This window comes from Magnolia sinica, chromosome 11 (assembly GCF_029962835.1).
Source record: "Magnolia sinica isolate HGM2019 chromosome 11, MsV1, whole genome shotgun sequence".
NCBI classification, from domain to species: Eukaryota; Viridiplantae; Streptophyta; class Magnoliopsida; order Magnoliales; family Magnoliaceae; genus Magnolia; species Magnolia sinica.
Window position 1 is genome coordinate 18260026 of NC_080583.1, and position 20526 is coordinate 18280551.

At 37.0% G+C, this 20526-nt stretch overlaps 1 protein-coding gene across 1 annotated transcript in view; it reads right to left on the bottom strand.

Annotated features, from left to right (window-relative positions):
* Positions 1-20526, bottom strand: part of LOC131218041 (serine carboxypeptidase-like 17) — a 97953-nt gene that overhangs the window by 42299 nt on the left and 35128 nt on the right. The window contains exons 3-4 of the mRNA XM_058212723.1: positions 15488-15564; positions 15275-15397 (exon numbers count right to left, since the gene is read on the bottom strand). Of these exons, the coding sequence (XP_058068706.1) occupies positions 15275-15397; positions 15488-15564 (200 nt within the window). The remainder of the gene's footprint in view (positions 1-15274; positions 15398-15487; positions 15565-20526) is intronic.

A 20526-nucleotide genomic window follows, 5' to 3' on the forward strand; every position in this document is an offset into this window, starting at 1 on the left:
ACCCCCATATACGGAAAGTTAAAACAATCAGTAGTGAGCCGACCCACTCCATGCATAGTTTGTGTTCCACACTCACTTATTTCATATTTCATCTAGTTCATGCAATTGTTTCCTTTTTCTTCTTTTTCTTTTTCTTTTTCTTGTGATGTTTGTCAAAAGGCTAAGAAAAGTACTCATCATCCTTCTCATTAAGCTACAATAAAAATGCAAATCCTTTTGGTTTAATTCATTGTGATATTGTATGTATCATGCTACATATTACACTAGTTGACATTATTTTCTTACTATCATCAACATTACTCATGTTGCACTTGCGTTTGTCTTCTGCGTTTTAAATCTAAAACATATTCTCTTCTAAAAACATTTTTATGTCATGGTTAGGACTCAATTCTAATGTTAAGTTTGCAAACTTTGTGTTGAATCCTAATCATGAAAAAATGACATACATCATTAGTGAACTTGTGTTGAAATGCTATAATAGAATTGGATCATTGAGCACAAACATCAACACCACCCTAAGGTTGTCCAACCTTTGTGCTTTTAGGTACATTTACTATTATTATTTTGGAAGAATGCATTTTTTAACTACTACCTATCTAATCAATCGCATTCTCACTCCCAAACTGAATGGTAAAAATCCATATGAAATTCATTAAAAGTTAAATCATTAAATGATCATCTTTGAATTTTTTCTGTTTGTGTCAACATAAATTCTTTCAACATGCTTCAAGATGCATTGTTGTTGAAACCCTTTTGGATAGTGAGTTTATCAAGTTTATGAACTTTTAAAAAAAAAAAAATGTATCATCACCTCTCGAGATGTTGCATTTGTTGAATACACATTTCCATTCAAGACCATAATTGCCACCTCTGACACATAATTTCATGTCATTTTCATGCCAATCCTTGAGCCTAACCTTGATCATCCTCATCAACTCCAATCCTTGCCACTCACGATCTTGTCCCTATACCCTCCACAACTCTCCTTCCATCTGACCCTAGTTGATCTTATAGCACTATCACTCAACTTACCCACCTTAAAGACTATATTTATTCAACTCTACCACCCACCACCTCTCCTACTTCACCCTCTTTACAACCCTCTATAGGAATTCTACATCCCTTATCTAACTTCCTTTCATGTAGTTTTTTTTTCCTAATCATGTCCTATTTTTCTCCATTTCTTCTAATAATGAGCCGACATCCTTTTCTTAACCTGTTAAATTTATTCATTGGATGACCTTATGGTAGTAAAAATTAAAGCATTAGAGTAGAATCACACATGGACCTCATAACATTTACTACCACGAAAGAAAATATTAGTTGTAAGTGAGTGTACAAAGTCAAACACCATGCTAACGATACAATTGAATGATTCAAAGCATGTTTGGTAGCGAAGGGGTATAATTAGATTGAATAGTTAGACTATCATGAGACATTTACACCTATTGTAAAAATTAATTTTTCGTTGTCTATTAGTTGTGGTTGCTATTTGCCATTGGACAATATATCAACTAGATGTCCACATCACTTTCCTTCATAAGGAACTTCATGAAGAAGCTTATGTGACCATTCTACCTAGTTTTGTTAAATAGAGAGAACAATGCATTTATCATCTGAATAAGTCTCTCTATAATCTCAAATAACTATCAAGAAACTATTTAACAAGTTTTCCTCTATTCTCTAAGAAGCTTCATTAATCCTCAACAAATTGTTCTCTTTTCATTCATTCCAATGACACCATCTTCACGTGATCCTTGTTTATGTGGATGATATTATTGTCACTGGTGACAATCAATCTTTCATCACTGCCTTGAAGGAATTTCTACATACCAAATTCCACCTCAAATATCTTGGTCCCCTAAAATATTTTTTAGGCATTGAGGTGGCTCATTCTCCAATGGGAATTTTCTTAAGTCAACACAAATATACCTCAACATTTTCAAGGATAGTGGTTGTTGAGGGTCAAATATTGCATATTAGACCCTAGTTATTACCTGAATTTATGAACATGATACTGTTTAACGGCCTATTTTAATCATTTTTGTGTTGCAAGGTGAATTTAGGAGCTTGGACGAAAAAGGGTACTAAAAGCATGGATTTAACGATCAGAAGTAACCAAGGCAAGGGACGGACCCCAAGGGACCGATATCGAAGAATTTACACGCTAGAGATCTGAGTAAATTAAGCAATTCACACTAAAGAGGCCTGAAAATCATCTAAAATGCAAGATCATAGGGTTCCCACCATCTGTTTAGCTCGAAACTTTATATCTGGCCTGAGGACCCCAAATTAACCATACACGTCGAATTTCAGCTAGAAGATCCTTGTGAAAATGGCCCAACAGATAGATTAGCCCATAAAACTCTGATCTGGGGCCCACCTGATATCTGGATATGCTTCAAGTTTAGTCTCAACCCATTAAATGAGATGAAAAAATGGATAGACAAAGTGGATTTCTCACAAGCATCATAGTGGACCCCACAAGGGGCGTGCTAGTACACAAGCGGTGCACTTCCCCAGCACACCAAACCCAAGAGTTGGGTCAGTGCATGCTGACCTGACCCTTCTTATGCAAGAAAGCTAGCGGATGCACTCGTTCGGCTGGTTGATCTTAATGGGCCCCACCCATCATCCCATTGGATGATCTGACCCGTTTAGTTGACTCAGGGGGTGGAGATGACCCCAGCCATGCTTTTTTTTTTGACCCCATGTGCACATAAACACGTGAATCGTCAAAAAATGCATGAAGAACAACGAGTTAGTTTGATACAGTGCACCGCACCAAGACCCAATAAAAACCACTCCTTTCCTACTAGTTTTTCACTAGGAATCCAATGAACAAGGTAGATTCATTCGAAAACATCACTATGAGGCCCACCGAACACGTCAACAAGACTGCGTATGGGTTACACATGTACCGAGAAAACTAGGTTTTTCAAGCAATTGTGGCCCATCATCGGTGATCTGATGGCCGATCTAAACCGTCCATCGTGTAGGCCATCCAAAAACGTTCTAAGGCACGTTGTTTCTTTGGAAAAGAAGCGAGGAAAGTGGGAAGTTTAACAGCTATTTTCTTAGCTGTGTAAATAGCTTTACACGAAAATCTTCTTGGCTGCGCAGGAACACACAGCCTTTTGAACCATTCCACTACCTTCTTGCTATTATAAAAGAGAGAGGAAAGGGAGGAAAGAAAGCATCATTAGACGTGTGGAGCAGAGACGGACGAGAAGAGGAGAGAAAGAGGAGGAGTGGATGTCCGGCCCCAGGAGTTCTTCTCTCTTCCTTAATCATTTTCCCTTTTCTTTGATGTTTTCCTTTAAGAGATTTTAGTTCACCATGTCTATGATGAGCTAAACCTCTTAGTTAGGGCTAAGAGGTGAAGCTTGTAGTGAGATGGGATACTTTTCTTTATGCCTTTAATTTAATTTTAAGTTCAACTGATTTTGATTCTAGTTTAATTGTAAGGAATGCCTTTAGCTTTTAATGCTTTATTGTGACTTAAATTACAATGGATCTACCATAGCTTTAGGTATTTTCTATGCATGCGTAGAGGTTATGATCGAAGGAACCCTGTTGTTCACCATCGTCCCATGAGCATGGATGGATCATGGAATCCTTCCCTACGTTCATAACTCTCTCAGATTGGATGTAGATTGGTTAAATTCTATTGTTTACTTTGTCTCATGGAAATGGTTTTGTGATGGAATCAATTCTAATCCTCATACCTCTCGTCTCTTGAAGACTATATCAAAGGAAGTTTATATTTGATTTTTAAGGTTATATCAAGCATAGATCTCCCGGATTTCTACAAGTGGATCCTTGGCACCCCAGTTTCCCACCTTTGAATTTTATAGTTTTAGTTTAATCATTCACCATTATTCTTTCATATTCACCTGATTTAGATTACATCTTCGCCTAGTTCTAGTTCAAGTTACTTTCAAATTACGTACAAGGTTAAGTCCCTGTGGATTCGACCTCGGTCTTACTGAGATTATTACTACATCAAACCCTATACTTGGGGTGTGAACAAGTTTTTGGCGCTGTTGCTGGGGATTGACGGTTACGTTTTTCTTGGATTAGCTAGTTTTAGACTTAGGTTAAGATTAGGATTTTTCTAGATTTAGATTTTTGTATTTGATTTCTAGAAACTAACCTAATTTTCCTGTTTTGTAGGATCCTGATATAGGCTTTCTAAATTGGTAATCTCTTTCTAATTTTTCTTCTTTTTTATTTTTAAGATTAGGTTTTATTTCCATCTTTAGAAACTTTCTTTTTTTAGGTTCTCTTTTGGTTTTAGAAACTAACTTGTTTTCTAATTTAGGTTTAGAACCTTCCTGATTAATTTTTAGAAACTAGGTTAGTTATTTCCTTTTTTAGAACTTTTTCTTGTCTTAGAAACTAACTCATCTTTTTAATTTTTATTTTTAGAAACTTTCTTATTTTAGAACTTTTATTTTCAGAAATTAACTTACCCTCTAATTTAGGTTTAGAACTTTCCTAACTTGTTTTAGAAATTTTCTATTTTCTTTTAGGAATTTTTTCCTCTTTAGAAACTAATTTACTTTCTAATTTTGGAACTTTCTATTTTTAAAAACTGACTTGTTTTGTTTTGTTTTGCAAGTTTTTAACTTAGGAACTTCGAATTTGGTAACTTCTTTCCAACTCATTTCTCTTTATTTCTAGATTTCTATTTATTTTCTTATGTTTTAGGTTTAGTCTAGAATCAGAATTTAGGGCTACAAGTGTTTCATGCCCAAGTGGGTCCGTGACAACACTTGACGTCTCTTGACCGAAGGAGGATTGGTTGAGGGGTTGACTATCCATTGCAGGACTAGACATTGCTCGAGATCCCCAGAGTTAATTGAAGTGATGGCTGCAAGCCAACCTCTTCTACCTCAACCTTGGGTGGGAGACATCCAAGATGAGAATGAGGTGCATCAAGCCCTGCCTCGTACTTTATGAGATTATTTACAAGCAGCGGGGGTGAGCACGCTCTCATGCATGGTTTTTCCTGAAAATACGGGACACATGGATATCAAGCCAGGGGTGATCCAAGTACTCCTTCCTAATTTTCATGGTCTTAAGTCAGAAAATCTATATTTACACATGAAAGAGTTTGATGAGATCATAGCCACTTTATATTTTCCAAACGTATCTGAAGACACGGTTAGGCTAAAACTCTTTCCCTTTTCTTTGAAATAGAAAGCTAAGACATGGTTGCATTCACTACGTCCTAAGTCTATTGGCACAGGGAATGATATGCAAAGGGAGTTCATAAAGAAATTTTTTTTCATATCATAAAACGAACGCCCTTAGAAAATCATTCATGAACTTCTCCTAAAAGGAGGATGAAACATTCTTCCAATGTTGGGAAAGGTTCAAGGATCTTGTCAGTTCATGCCCACAACACGGTTTTAAAACGTGGCGCATTACACACTTTTTCTATGATGGACTGACATCTTCCATATGCCAATTAGTTGAGACAATTTGCAATGGGGATTCATGAATAAAAATGTCGATGATGTATGAGACTACTTAGATAGACTTGCTGAAAATGCACAATCATGGGACACATACCCAAAATTAAGCACCATGTCTATGCTGACTCAATCTAAAGAGAGGGGTGGAATGTATCTCCTAAAAAATGTATCTCCTAAAAGAGGATGATGATATCAATTCTAAAGTGACTAATCTCATAAAGAAATTCGAGGCCATGGAATTAAAGAAGGATAAGGTTAATGAAACTGTTTGCGGTATTTGTGATGGCAATATTCATGCAACTAAAAATTGTCCAACAATACCTGCCTTCCGAGGGTTACTGAATGAGAAATCCAATGCCGCGAACAATTATCAAAGACCTTTCAATGGACCTTCCTCCAATACATATAATCCTAGTTGGAGAAATCATCCAAACTTCAGTTGGAGGAATGGACAAACGGCTACCCCTCAAGGTTTCTTCAATCAAATTTTAAATCAAGTGAAACCTCAAGAGGATTCGGTTCAAAAACTTATTGGAGACTAAGTGATACTCAACCAGGATATCAGAGCGGCTTTGGGATCACTTACGATATCTATTCAAAGAATAGAGTTGCAATTAACAATTGGGGGAAAGGGGATGCTTCCTGCTCAACCTCTCCCCAATCCTAAATTGCAATATGATATAAATGATCCAAGCTCTTCAAATCAGAGGGAGCAATCTAAGTCTATCACCACTCTTAGGAGTGGGATAATTGACAAATCTATTCCGATAAGGGCTGAAAAGCCTGAGGACATGGAAAAGGATAACGATGATAGACCTAGCACTACTCCACAAAAATTAGAACCAGAACCTCAAAGGAAGTCAGTTGCTCCATTTCCCAACGATTGGTTACACCAAAACCTCTCTCTAACTCTCAGGACATTTTAGAGGTGTTGAAAGGTCAATATTCCTCTAGTTAATGTCATAAAACAAATACCTTCATATGCCAAATTCCTGAAATACTTGTGCATAACCAAAAGACGGCAAAATATTCAAAAGAAAATCATCTTGACTGAGAAAGTGAGTATCATCATAAAGCAAGATGTGCTGCAGAAATTCAAAGATCCCGGTAACCCAACCGTATGTTGTGTAATCGAGAACTATCGAATTGAGCACGTGCTTCTTGACTTAGGAGCAAGCGTTAATCTGATTCCCTATTCGGTGTACAGGTAGTTAGAATTGGGTGAATTAAACCCACCTTAACCACAGTACAACTTCCCGATCACTTTGTTCGTGTACCACGATGGATAATTGAGGATGTGTTGGTCCAAGTCGACAGATTCTACTACCCTATAGATTTTATTGTCCTAGATACCGAACCCATCAGTAGCTGAGCATTCAGATGCCCATCATTCTTGGTCACCCACTCCTTGCCACTTCAAACGCAATTATTAATTGTAGGAATGGTGTCATGAGTATGTCGTTCCGGAATATGACATTGGAATTAAACATCTTTTTCAACATGGGCAGATGGTTAGAGAATGAGACGATTTTCACGACATTAACATGATTGACTCTTTCATGAAAGAAAAGACACCTTTGACCTTATCCTTTCACCCTCTAGAGAATGCCTGGCCCACTCTCATGATTTCGATGATGATATGATTAGGGAAATGGTTTCCATGCTTGATATTGCGTTGGTACTTGAACTTAACCGGTGGAGGCCACAATTTGACGAATTACCCCAAACCAAAGAAGTGTCGCTGCCGTCTAACCTCAAGGCACTGAAGCTTGACCTAAAACGTTTGCCCTCTAATTTGAAATATGTCTATTTAAGTCAAGATAAGATATACCCGATGGTGATTTCTGTCCACCTGGAGAAAGAACAGGAGAGTATGCTCATATCCACTCTCATTGAGCATAAGGGAGCCCTTGGATGGATGATTGTGGACCTCAAGGGAATTGATCATTCGATTTGTACTCATCGCAGTTATCTTGAGGATAATTCAAAGACCTCTTAACAATCACAACGGAGACTAAATTCAAACATGAAGGAAGTGGTTAAAGCCGATGTTCTTAAACTATTGGATATAGGTATCATATATTCTATATCCGATAGTCAATGGGTGAATCCAACTCAGGTGGTTCCTAAGAAGTCTAGAATCACCATCGTAGCCAATGCCAATAATGAACTCATGCCAACTAGAGTTACTACTGGTTGAAAAATGTGCATTGATTACAGGAAGTTGAATACCATCACAAGGAAGGACCACTTTCCTTTGCCTTTCATTGATCAGATCTTGGAAAGGTTAGTTGGTCATTCCTATTACTATTTCTTTGACGGATATTCGGGCTACAATCAGATAGAGATAGCCCCTGAAGATTAGGAAAAGACTAAATTTACATGTCCCTATAACAACTTTGCTTACCGAAGGATGCCATTCGGACTATGTAATGCCCCTGCCACCTTTCAGCGATGTATGATGAGTATCTTTTTTGACATGATGAGGCAATATCTAGAGATCTTCATGGATGATTTCTCTATCTTTAGTCCATCTTTCAGCGAGTGCTTAAAGAGTCTTAAATGTTTGTTGAAAAGATGTGAAAAAAAGAACTTGGTACTTAATTGGGAGAAGTGTCATTTCATGGTTCGTAAAGAAATTTTCCTTGGACATACCATGCCGTCCAAAGGAATCGAGGTAGAAAAGGATAAAATCGATCTTATCTCTAACCTACCTCCACCCAAGAACATATAAGACGTATGATCCTTTTTAGGACACACCAATTTTTACAGATGATTCATAAAGGACTTTAGTCTCATCTCTTATCCTCTATATAATATACTTCAAAAGGATGCACCATATGAGTGAACTAATTCATGTCAGGAAGCTTTCACTAAGCTTAAAGGCATGTTGACCACTGCACCTATTATGTAGCCACCCGACTGGAGCCTTCCTTTTGAACTTATATGCTCTTGGGGCGGTTTTAGGCCAGAAAAAAGAAAAGAAGCCCTACATTATTCATTATGCAAGTAAGACTCTAATCCTGCCCAAGTGGACTACCCGACTACAGAAAAGGAACTCTTAGTCATAGTGTTCGCTTTGGACAAATTTAGGTCCTACTTGATCCGATCTAAGATCATCATTTACAGAGCTCATGCGACACTCAAGTATCTTCTTACTAAGAATGATGTTAAGCCCCGCCTGATAAGATGGATCCTCCTACTCCAAGAATTTGATTTAGAAATTAAAGATAAAAAGAGGTAGAGAATGTAGTGGCTGACCATCTTTCCCTCCTTAATCCCTTTGATTCCCCTAAGACGGCGTATATCAATGACATGTTTGCTAATGAACAATTGTTCAGAGTCTCCCATTCACCTTGTTTTGTTGATATTGCTAATTATCTTACTACAGATTTCATACCAACACATCGGACTGCGCAAGATAAGAAGAAATTTTTCACCGAAGTGCACAACTTCTTCTAGGAATAAATATTGCCCAGACCAAATCTTAAGGAGATGTGTTAGAAGATGAGCATCAGAGTGTCATCTCCTCCTGTCACTCATAGGCTTGTGGTGGTCACTTTTCTGCTAAAAAGACCATGGCCAAAATTCTGCAGTGTAACTTTTACTGGTCCACTATGTTCAAGGACACTCATGAGTTTTGCAAGGCTTATGAGTGTTGTCAGAAATTGAGAGCATTATCTGGTCAAAATATGATGCCCTTGAATCTCATTCTTATCATAGAGGCATTTGATTACTGGGGCATTCATTTCATGAGACCATTCCCTTAATCCTTTGGAAACCTATATATTTTGCTCGCCGTAGACTATGTCACCAAATGGGTTAAAGCGATTTTGTGCCGACACAATGACCATCGCACGGTCATTAAATTCATAAAAGAAAACATCCTTTCCCAGTTCGAAATGCCTCGAGCCATCATTAGTGTTAGGGGCTCACACTTTTGTAATAGACCATTCAAGAGTTTAATGAAGTACGGTATCTCTCATAAGGTGAGCACCCCATACCACCCATAGACAAGTGGGTAAGCTGAGATTTTCAATAGGGAGATCAAATACATCTTAGAAAAGATGGTTAACCCTGACCGTAAGGATTGGTCAATCTGATTGACTGATGCTTTATAGGCTTACCGTACTGCATTTAAGACCCCTATTGGAATGTCTCCCTTTAAACTTATTTATGAGAAAGCTTGCCACTTGCCTATGGAGTTGGAACATAAAGCCTATTGGGCAATCAAAAATCTGAATTTCAATTTAGATAACACTAGCTCAGCGTGCAAACTTCAGTTGAATGAACTTAAAGAAATCCGGAACGATGCGTATGAGAACTCGAGAATTTACAAGGATAAGATAAAGGTGTTTCATGACCAACATATTCATCAAAAATCATTCACGCCAGGTCAAAAAGTCTTTTTGTATGATTCTAGGTTACATCTCTTTCCAGGTAAGCTCTAATCTTGTTGGATCAGCCCTTTTACCGTTATCACTGTTTATCCTCACGAGGCTGTCAAGATTCAAAATCCTAATAATGGCAATGATTTAAAAGTAAATGGACATCGATTAAAGCCATTAGTTGATAAATTTGATTCAAAGGACATGTCCATGCCTCTGAATGATCCCGTTTACCAAGATTGATCTCATAGTCTGATGGAGGCATAGGTAGGTTTATTGCTTTCGTAGGACTAGGGTAGTTTGATTTTTGTCATTATAGGTTAGTCGGCTTTATGCCATTAAGTTAGTTTGCTTTCATTGGATTAACTCTTGTGCTGAGCCACCTTCACGCTGAAATCTCTTTGGGAAAAAGCCGCTTAATTCCGTCATCAGGTACTATATTTCCATCACTTCTCCTTTACTTTCGTTGTCTCTCGTGCATTGCATGATTATATCTTTTACATTGAGGACAATGTAGATTTTAGGTTGTTGATGGGAGCTTAGGTTACCTAATCAGTGTTTTCTCAGTCTTCAGCAAAAATTGTGAAATTTTTTGAAAATTTTTTTGAAAATTCTTATGAATTCGAAGTAATTTAGATGTATAAGATACATAATGTTGGTAATTTATGACTCTTGGATTTAGTTATCTGTTAGATTTCACAGTTAAGTCGAATTGTTAATCCATGATCAAAAGTTTTAAACATTGATGGAGTCATGATTTCACATGTCACACCTAGATTACACATTAAGGCTTCAGTTCGATATTGAATTGTTAACCTGGTAGTCACTAGACATGGAAGGAGCCAACCTGGGGAATTTGTCCATCATGTTCAAAGAAAAAATAATAATACCTAGCTAAAAAACAATTGTCTTTGGAAAGGGTTGGACGAATGATCTTCACCATGTGTTTGCTCCCTATAATTGAGGGTTCGATTCCCCTCCTTGGCCTTACCTTTAAAAGGTTGACATAACGTGAAAGCCATCGATGGAAAAATCAAAAGCTGGAAGAATGAAAAGTTAAACTGGAAGGTAAGTTTTGGTTTAGGTTATGGTTATCCTGAATGCTCTTGTGATTAACAATGTTATCAAGAAAATAAAGAATTGAGCCTTTAATTGTGATAAGTTTAGGTTTCACTATACACCCATGGAACTCAATGTTTTAAATTTTTCTGATCGATGGATTAATACTTTGAACTTGACTATGAAGTTTACCGTGTGCTTGAGTCTAGGAAAAAATAATGCCCAACATTCATGAATCCTAGAATTTTATTGACTGGATTGCTTTTCAAATATCACTCGGGTTTATAAGAACTGTCTCATACTTCTTAAATTATTTTTTGCATACTTTGGTCGGGACTAGTAAAATGCTAGTTGGGAATTGTGTTAAGGGTCAAATATTGCATATTAGATCCCAGTTATTACTTGAATTTACGAACATGATACTGTTTAACAACCTACTTTAATCATATTTGTGTTGTAATGTGAATTTAGGAGCGTGGACTGAAAAAGGGTACTAAAAGTATAGATTTAATGATCAGAAGTCACTAAGGCAAGGGACGGACCCTAGGGGACCGAGATCGAAGAATTTACATGCCAGAGATCTGAGAAAATCAAGTAATTCACACTAAAGAGGCCTGAAAATCGTTTAGAATACAAGATCACAGGGTTCCCACCATCCATTCGGTTCGAAACTCTATATCTGGCCTAAGGACCCCAAATTAATTGTACAGGTCGAATTTCAGTCATTGAATCCTTGTGAAAGTGGCCCAATGGACAGATTAGCCCATAAAACTCTGATTTGGGGCCCACCTGATAGCTGGATATGCTTCAATTTTAGTGTCAGCCCATTAAATGAGACAACAAGACAGATAGATGGAGCAAATTTCTCACAAGCATCATAGTGGACCCCACAGGGGGGTGTGTGAGTGCACAAGCAGTGCACTTCCGCAGCGCACCAAACCCAAGAGTCGGGTCAGCGCATGCTGACTCGACCCTCCTCGCGCAAGAAAGCCAGCAAACACACCCGTCCGGCCGGCTGATCTCATTGCGCCCCACCCATCATCCCATTAGATGATCTGACCCGTTCAATCGACTCAGGGGGGTGGAGATGACCCTAGCCATGCTTTCCTTTTGACCACATGTGCATATATACACGTGGATCATCGAAAAATGTAAGATGAACAACAAGTTTGTTTGATACAGTGGACCACACGAAGACCCAATAAAAAACATTCCTTCCCTAATGGTATTTTGCCAGGAATCCAATGAACGGGGTAGATTCATTCGAAAACATCACTGTGAGGCCCACCGAACATGTCCGCAAGACTGCATATGGATTATGCATGTACCAAGAAAATTGGGTTTTCCATGGCCCATCACTGGTGATTGAATGGCCGATTTGAACCGTCCATCGTGTAGGCCATCCAAAAACGTCCCAAGAGACGTTGTTTCTTTAGAAAAGAAGCGAGGAAAGTGGGAAGTTTAATGGCTGTTTTCTTTGCTGCGTAAATAGCTTTATGCAAAAATCTTCTTGGCTGGGTAGGAACGCACCGCCTTTTGAACCATTCCACTGCCTTCTTGTTGCTATAAAAGAGAGAGGAAAGGGAGGGAAGAAAGCATCATCAGATGTGTGGAGTAGAGACGGACAAGAAGGAGAGAGAGAGGAGGAGTGGACGGCCAGCCCCATGAGTTCTTCTCTCTTCCTTAATCCTTTTTCCTTTTCTTTGATGTTTTCCTTTAAGAGATTTTAGTTCACCATGTCTATGATGAGCTAAACCTCTTAGTTAGGGCTAAGAGGTGAAGCTTGTAATGAGATGGGAGACTTTTCTTTATGCCTTTGATTCAATTTTAAGTTCAGTTGATTTTAATTCTAGTTTGATTATAAGGAATGCCTTTATTTTTTAATGGTTTGTTGTAACTTAAATTACAATGAATCTGTGATAGCTTTAGGTATTTTCTATGCATGCGTAGATATTATGAGCGAAGGAACCTTGTTGTTTACCATCGTCCCATGGGCATGGATGGATGATAGAATCCTTCCCTACGTTCATAACTCTCTCAGATTGGATGTGGATTGGTTAAATTCTGTTGTTTACTTTGTCTTATGGGTATGGTTTTGTGATGGAATCAATTCTAATCCTCATACCTCTCGTCTCTTGAAAACTAGATCAAAGGAAGTTCAGATTTTGATTTTTAAGGTTATATCAAGCATAGATCTCCCTGATTTCTACAAGTGGATCCTTGGCACCCTAGTTTCCCACCTTTGAATTTTATAGTTTTAGTATAATCATTCACCATTATTCTTTCATATCCACCTAATTTACATTACATCTTCACCATGTTTATGATGAGCTAAACCTCTTAGTTAGGGCTAAGAGGTGAAGCTTGTAGTGAGATGGGAGACTTTTCTTTATGCCTTTGATTCAATTTTAAGTTCAGCTGATTTTAATTCTAGTTTGATTATAAGGAATGCCTTTAGTTTTGAATGGTTTGTTGTGACTTAAATTACAATGAATCTGTGATAGCTTTAGGTATTTTCTATGCATGCGTAGAGATTATGATCGAAGGAACCTTGTTGTTCACCATCGTCCCATGAGCATGGATGGATGATAGAATCCTTCCCTATGTTCATAACTCTCTCAGATTGGATGTGGATTGGTTAAATTCTGTTGTTTACTTTGTCTCATGGGAATGGTTTTGTGATGGAATCAATTCTAATCCTCATACCTCTCGTCTCTTGAAAACTAGATCAAAGGAAGTTCAGATTTGATTTTCAAGGCTTTATTAAGCATAGATCTCCCTGATTTCTATAAGTGGATCCTTGGCACCCTAGTTTCCCACCTTTGAATTTTATAGTTTTAGTTTAATCATTCACCATTATTCTTTCATATCCACCTAATTTACATTACATCTTCGCCTAGTTCTAGTCCAAGTTACTTTCAGATTGGGTACAAGGTTCAGTCCCTGTGGATTCGACCTCGGTCTTACTGTGATTATTACCAAATCACAATCCTATACTTGGGGTGTGAACAGTGGTCATCTCGAAGTGCTTTTCCTATGGAACAAAATTTACATTTTATTGACAAACATGGTGATCTTATTCAAGATCCCTCTATGTATCAAAGACTTATTTGATCAATATTCTTAGTAAGCTCATGCATCAACCTCACCAACCTTATTATGATGTTGTTATTCGCATATTAAGATATCTCAAGTTTTCTCCCGAAGGAATTTGTTTTATATCTTCCAATGGCTCTCTTCAGTTATTTGCTTGCTTTGACTTTGACTAGGCTAGTTACCTTAAAACGTGACATTCTACTATAGGCTACTATATGATTCTTAGACAAAATCCTATCTCTTAGAAAAAAATCAGATCACCAATTCATGGTCATTTGTTAAGGTTAAGTATAACATAATGGCCAATGCTACTTGTGAACTTACTTGGCTCAAAACGCTTCTCTGATATCTCGGTGTTTCTCATAACCAACTTATGTGCATTTATTATTCTAATCAAATAGTCTTTCATGTTGCAACCAATCTCCTTTTTTCATAAATGGACTAAACATATAGAGATTAATTATTACCTTGTTCATTTAAAAATACCATTGGAATTCTCTGAACTTCATTCGTGCCTAAAAATCAACAACTTGTAGACATCTTCACAAAATCTCTTAGTTAGGAACAATTTCATTTTTTTCTCAGCAAGTTGTCAGTTATTTCCAATGGCTCTCTTCCAATCGAAAATATTTGATTTCCCTTGTGTACATTTCCTTTCTATCTAGTTTTAACTAAATTGTGATTTATTTAGATTATTTTTGGTGATTTAATTTCTCTTGATTGACTATAATTTCGTTGGATTGTGGCCCTTTCCTCCTTATATATATATATATATATATATACACACACTCAATGAAATACACATGAAAATTCAAAATCAATCTCTTTAAAAATTTTCATTTATGCACTAAGAAGGGCCTGTCATTTCTTCTAGAAGAAATGAGAGGTACTTGCCACCGTGTCATTGCTGCACACGCAACACACATGAGACTGATGAAATTTAAAAGATAAAAGTCAGCAAGACCATGCATTCAGTGAGAAATGGTCCATTCATTAATTAAGATGGCTACGATACACTATCGAAACAATTTGTAACTAGTGGCCAATCAATGGCAAGTCCCACTGGATGAATAGTTTTGATCATCATACAACACGCCATATGGCATAGAAGAATCTATCTGGGCACGAAGAAAGTCATGCCCCTAGAGGCACATACAACCATATATTCATACATTCGTGTGTGTGTGTGTGTGTACACACATGCTTATTCATAAACTTTGTTTATGTGCAGTAGCACAAATCACTTACCTTCCTTAGAAACTGATGAACTTCCTTGGAAGATTTTATATCCCCATTCAAGTATTCTTTTGAACCACTTGAATATGAAAAGCCAGTCCAAACAGGTGAATCAATGAAGATGATGTTGGAAATCTGAAAATTCACCCCCAACATCGTTTACAAAGTGGGCCATCTTTAACAAAATGGTTGGGCTATCCAGTGGAGGGTTATAAAATTTTGTACCTTTGTCCATGAATGTTTTCTTAGCTTCAGAGTTGGTAGAGATCCATTATATGGAACATTTTCAAAAGATAATGGACCTACAAATTCATGAAAAATATAGCTCATTTTTTTACAACGTCTGGGTACAAATAATAAAGATATGCAGTGGAGATGTAATCATATGGTGTTGATATTTGTGGGTCTACCATGATGTTCAAATGCCATCTAATCTATTCGTCATATGTGCCCCACAAGAATTAAAGAACAAAAAATCAGGGCATTCCAAAACTCAGGTGGGCCACACAACACGAACCTAGAGGTTTTTTCTCATGGTTTCATTTTGTACCCTAAAAGGTGTCGTACTTGAAACGGAGGTGGCGCAAATGATAAATGGAAATTGATGTCACAAGAACATTATATTAGGCCTACGGTGATCAATACCACGGAACCTTCCCACAAAGTCGACACTATAAGGATTTGTACTCATATCCTTCATTTCTTCATTCCTTTGTACGTTTGGGCAACCGTTAAGTTATGCAGACCCTTAGTCTGTTGAGCCAAACTAAGGAAAGTATTGGCTTAATCCATCTACAGTAATTTCTTAGCAAGTTATTAAGGGAAATGATAGACTTCAAAACGATCTTATAAAAGTGTGGTCCTTGGTTAGCTAATCCATCGATAGTATGGGTTGCGTTACCATTGGCCCATTGAAATCTTAACCCTTGAATAGCTTGCCAAGAAATCAACAATGAGAAGGAAAACATAAAATATGTGAAGCCATTCAACTCCTTAATCTCACCCTGCAAAAATCGTATTAGAATTTCTCTTTATAAATACAAACATTTTTATAGAATTTTTTTTACTTAAAAAAATACATCAAACACTAGTTACAAGGTTCCCAATTGGTACTTAGATCAAATCTAAGTATAGAAAAACACGTCTTAAAGTCCAACTGGATCGATTGATGTAGGACTAATAGAGGATGATTCAATACAATGCCAGGATCACACTATGGCTTCCAGTGGCCATAACTTTGCAACTGATATCTATTTCTTGGGTATAATTTATTTTTGGAAAGCTATCGACGAGCCTTATGCCTTAGCCTACCATCCAAGGTTCATTGGTCCCCAAATAACTTTGCAGGATTCAATTGTTTTATGGGTCAAATTAGAGTTTTAAGCTAACAATTATAATTTTTCATAAGTTTTGTTCGTACTTCTTTTAGAGTTTTAATGGTCCTATTGTAGTCTAAAGTCCTTTTACACATCTAAGGTTTGTTTATGAGTTTTAGTATGATGAAATGCCATTTTACTATTTTACTAGTTTTTACTATTTTGGGGAAAGTATTTTCAGGTAAGTTAGGAATATAGGGCTTTGTATGCTTATATATGTACATCAAATATGTTATGGTCATTCTACCCTTGGGCAGCAATATTATTGTTTGATCTAGTCATCACTAAAACAAACTGATGAGACTGAAGGTGGCACTCGGTTGTCAAGCTTACCTCGATTCGAGTCAAGCCTGCTACCAACCCAACACTCAACCCATACCTGACTCAACCTAGAAACGTGTTGACGATCGAATATTGCATTTTATCCCCCATTTATATCTTGATTTTATAAACATGATAATGCTTAATGTTATATTTTACTCATGTTTGTGTTGCAAGGTGAATTTAAGAGCTTGAATTGAAAAGGGTGCTAAAAGCATGGATTTGATGCTCAGAATCACCAAGAAAAGCGATGGATCTTAGAAGGCCAAGATTGAAGAATTCATATGCTGAAGATCCAAGAAAACTAAGTAAAGAATGAAGAGAATCAAATATTTGAAGCAAAGAAAATTATTCCTGAAATTGTCCTGAAAACAAACATATTCCTAAAAGTGTCCTGAAGAAGCATATTCTGAAACTGTGGGTTATTCTGTGAAATTGCGTAGAGTGAAGTCTATTTTGGAAAGTGCATAAATTTGAGGTGGTTTTTAGATTTTTCCAAGTCGGTGTGAAAAGAGGTATCGTAAAATTATAAATAGGAGTCCCTAGGCATCATATAGGATTTGAGGAGTAGAGCAAAAGCATGGAGAAGTCGTCGCCAAGAGTTTTTCTTCCTTTTCCTTAGTTGTTTTTATGTTTTTCTTAAGAGATTCTAGTTTAATCATGTCTATGGTTAGCTAAACCTCTTAGCTAGGGCTAAGAGGTGAAGCTTGTAGCGTGATGGGATGTTCCTATTGCTTTTATTCATATTTATGATGAACTTATTTTGATTCTAATTTGATATTTAAGGAATACTTTCAGTTTTTAATAGTTTATTGTGACTCAAATTACAGTAGATCTGCAATAACTTTAAGTATCTTCTTTGCATATTTAGAGATTATGGGATTAGTAAATCCTATTGTTTGCCATTGTCTCATGAGCATGGTTTGGTGATGGAATCCCTGCCAATTATCATAATTCTCCTCTTTTGAGAATTAGGTCAAAGGAAGTTCAGATTAATCTTAATTGCTATATCTTCCAACTGGATAAGATAGGAATTTGATTTCAGTTGTGTCCTTGAATCAAGTAATAGATTTCCCTGATCTCCACAAGTGGATCCTTGGAAACCCTAGTTCCCACCTTTGAATTCTTAGTTTTAATTGCTTTAATCACAATTACTCTCTCAATCACTTCAGAATTAGTTTTACATTTTTTTCCAATTCTACTTCTAGTTGCTTTCAGAATACTCACGAGATTAGTCTCTGTGGATTCGACCTCGGTCTTACCGAGATTATTATTACATCGCGACCCTACATTTGGGATTGTGAACAAGTTTTTGGCACCATTGCCGGGGACTAACTGTTGCATTTTTCTAAGAATAGCTAGTTTTGAAATTAGGTTAAGATTAGGGCTTTTCTAGTTTCTATTTTTATGATTAGGGTTTTCTGAATTATTTTAGAAACTAACTTAGCTTTTTATTTCTAGGTTTAGAAACTTTCCTAATTTGCTTTTAAAAACTAATTTTTTTAGAAACTTTCTTAGATCTAATTTCTAATTCTAGGTTTAGGAACTTTCCTTTTCTCTCTTTAGAAACTTTCAAAGTTTTTGTTTTTCAAAACTTTCCTTTTTAGAAACTAGTTTACTTTCCTAATTTGTTTTTAAAAACTTTCTAATTTTAGAATTTTTTTTTTTAGAAAGTGACTTGTTTTGTTTTGTTGTGCAAGATCTTAATTTAGGAACTTCTAATTTGGTAACTTCTTTCTAATTTCCTCTCTTTCTCTCTCTATTTCTAGATTTCTATTTCCTTTCTTTCTTTAAGGTTTAAGTTAGAATATGAAATTGAGGGTTGAGAGTGTTTCATGCCCAAGTGGGTCCGTGACAACACTCTATGTCTCTTAAGTGAAGGAGGATTGGTTAAGGTGTTATCTATCCATCGCAGGATTAGACACCACTTGAGATCCTCAGAGTTAATTGAGGTTATGGCTGCCAATCAACTGGTCAATCAACCGGTAAGACAACCTTAACCTAGGGTTAAAGAAGTTTAGGATGAGAATGAGGTGCATTAAGAACCCCCGCCTTGTACCTTATGAGATTATCTACAACCGGCGGGGGTGAGCACGCCCTCATGCATGGTTTTTCCAGAAAATATGGGACATATAGATATTAAGCCAGGGGTGATCCAACTCCTTCCAAAATTCTATTAACTTGAATCTGAAAGTCCATATCTACACTTGAAAGAGTTTGACGAGATTATAGCCACTTTATATTTTCCTAACGTGTCTGAGGACACGGTCAAACTAAAACTCTTTCCATTTTCTTTGAAAGAGAGAGCTAAGACATGGTTACACTCACTACATCCCTGATCTATTGGCACATGGAATGACATGATAAAGGAGTTCATAAAGAAATTTTTTTCACATCATAAAATGAACACCTTAGAAAGTCAATCATGAGCTTCACCTAAAAGGAGGATGAAACATTCTTCCAATGTTGAGAGCGGTTCAAGGATCTTGTCAGTTCATGCCCACAACACGGTTTTGAAATATGACACATTACATATTTTTTCTATGATGATCTGACATCTTTCATGCACCAATTGGTCGAGATAATGTGCAATAGAGAATTTATAAATAAAAATATCGATGATGTGTGGGACTACTTGGATAGACTTGCTGAAAATGCACAATCATAGGACACATACCCAAAATTAAGTACCACTTCTAGGCCCACTCAATCAAAGGAAAGGGGTGGATTATACCTTCTGAAAGAAGATGATAATATCAATGCAAAAGTAGCTAATCTCACAAGGAAATTTGAGGCCATGGAACTAAAGAGGGATAAGGTTAAGAAAACTGTTTGCGATATTTGTAGTTGCAATGTTTACACAACTGAAAATTATCCAACAATACCTGCCTTTCGAGAGGTGCTGAATGAGGATTCTAATGCCGTGAACAATTACCAAAGACCTTTTAATGGACCTACCTCCAATACATACAATCCTAGTTGGAGAAATCATTCAAATTTCAGTTGGAGAAATGGACAAACTGCTACCCCTCAAGGTTTCTTCAATCAAATTCCAAATCAAGGGAAACCTCAAAAAGAATCGGTTCAAAATTTCACTCAAACTCAAGAGCTTACTCAAGCAATACAAGAACTCACAAAATTTATACAAAAGATGGATTCACATGTTACGGTTATAGAAATAGGGATGCTTCCTGCTCAACCTCCCCCCAATCCTAAACCACAATATAAGATAAGTGATCCAAGCTCTTTAAATCAGATGAAGCAAGCTAAATCTATCACTACTCTTAGGAGTAGGAAGACCATTAACAAAACCATTCTGGTTAGGATTGAAAGGCCTAAGGACCTGGAAGAGGACAACAATGATAGATCTAGCACTGCTCCACAAGAATTGGAACTGGAACTTCAAGGCAAGCCGATTGCCCCATTGTCACACCCCAGACTCGGTAACTGGAATCACAAGGAACCCAATGGCCGGTTCTGGCCGTAACAACCTCCACAGTACCCCATTCTCATTTTCTGAGGCAGGTTCCGATCCTGGGATCCTACAAGGAGGATTTTCATAACAGT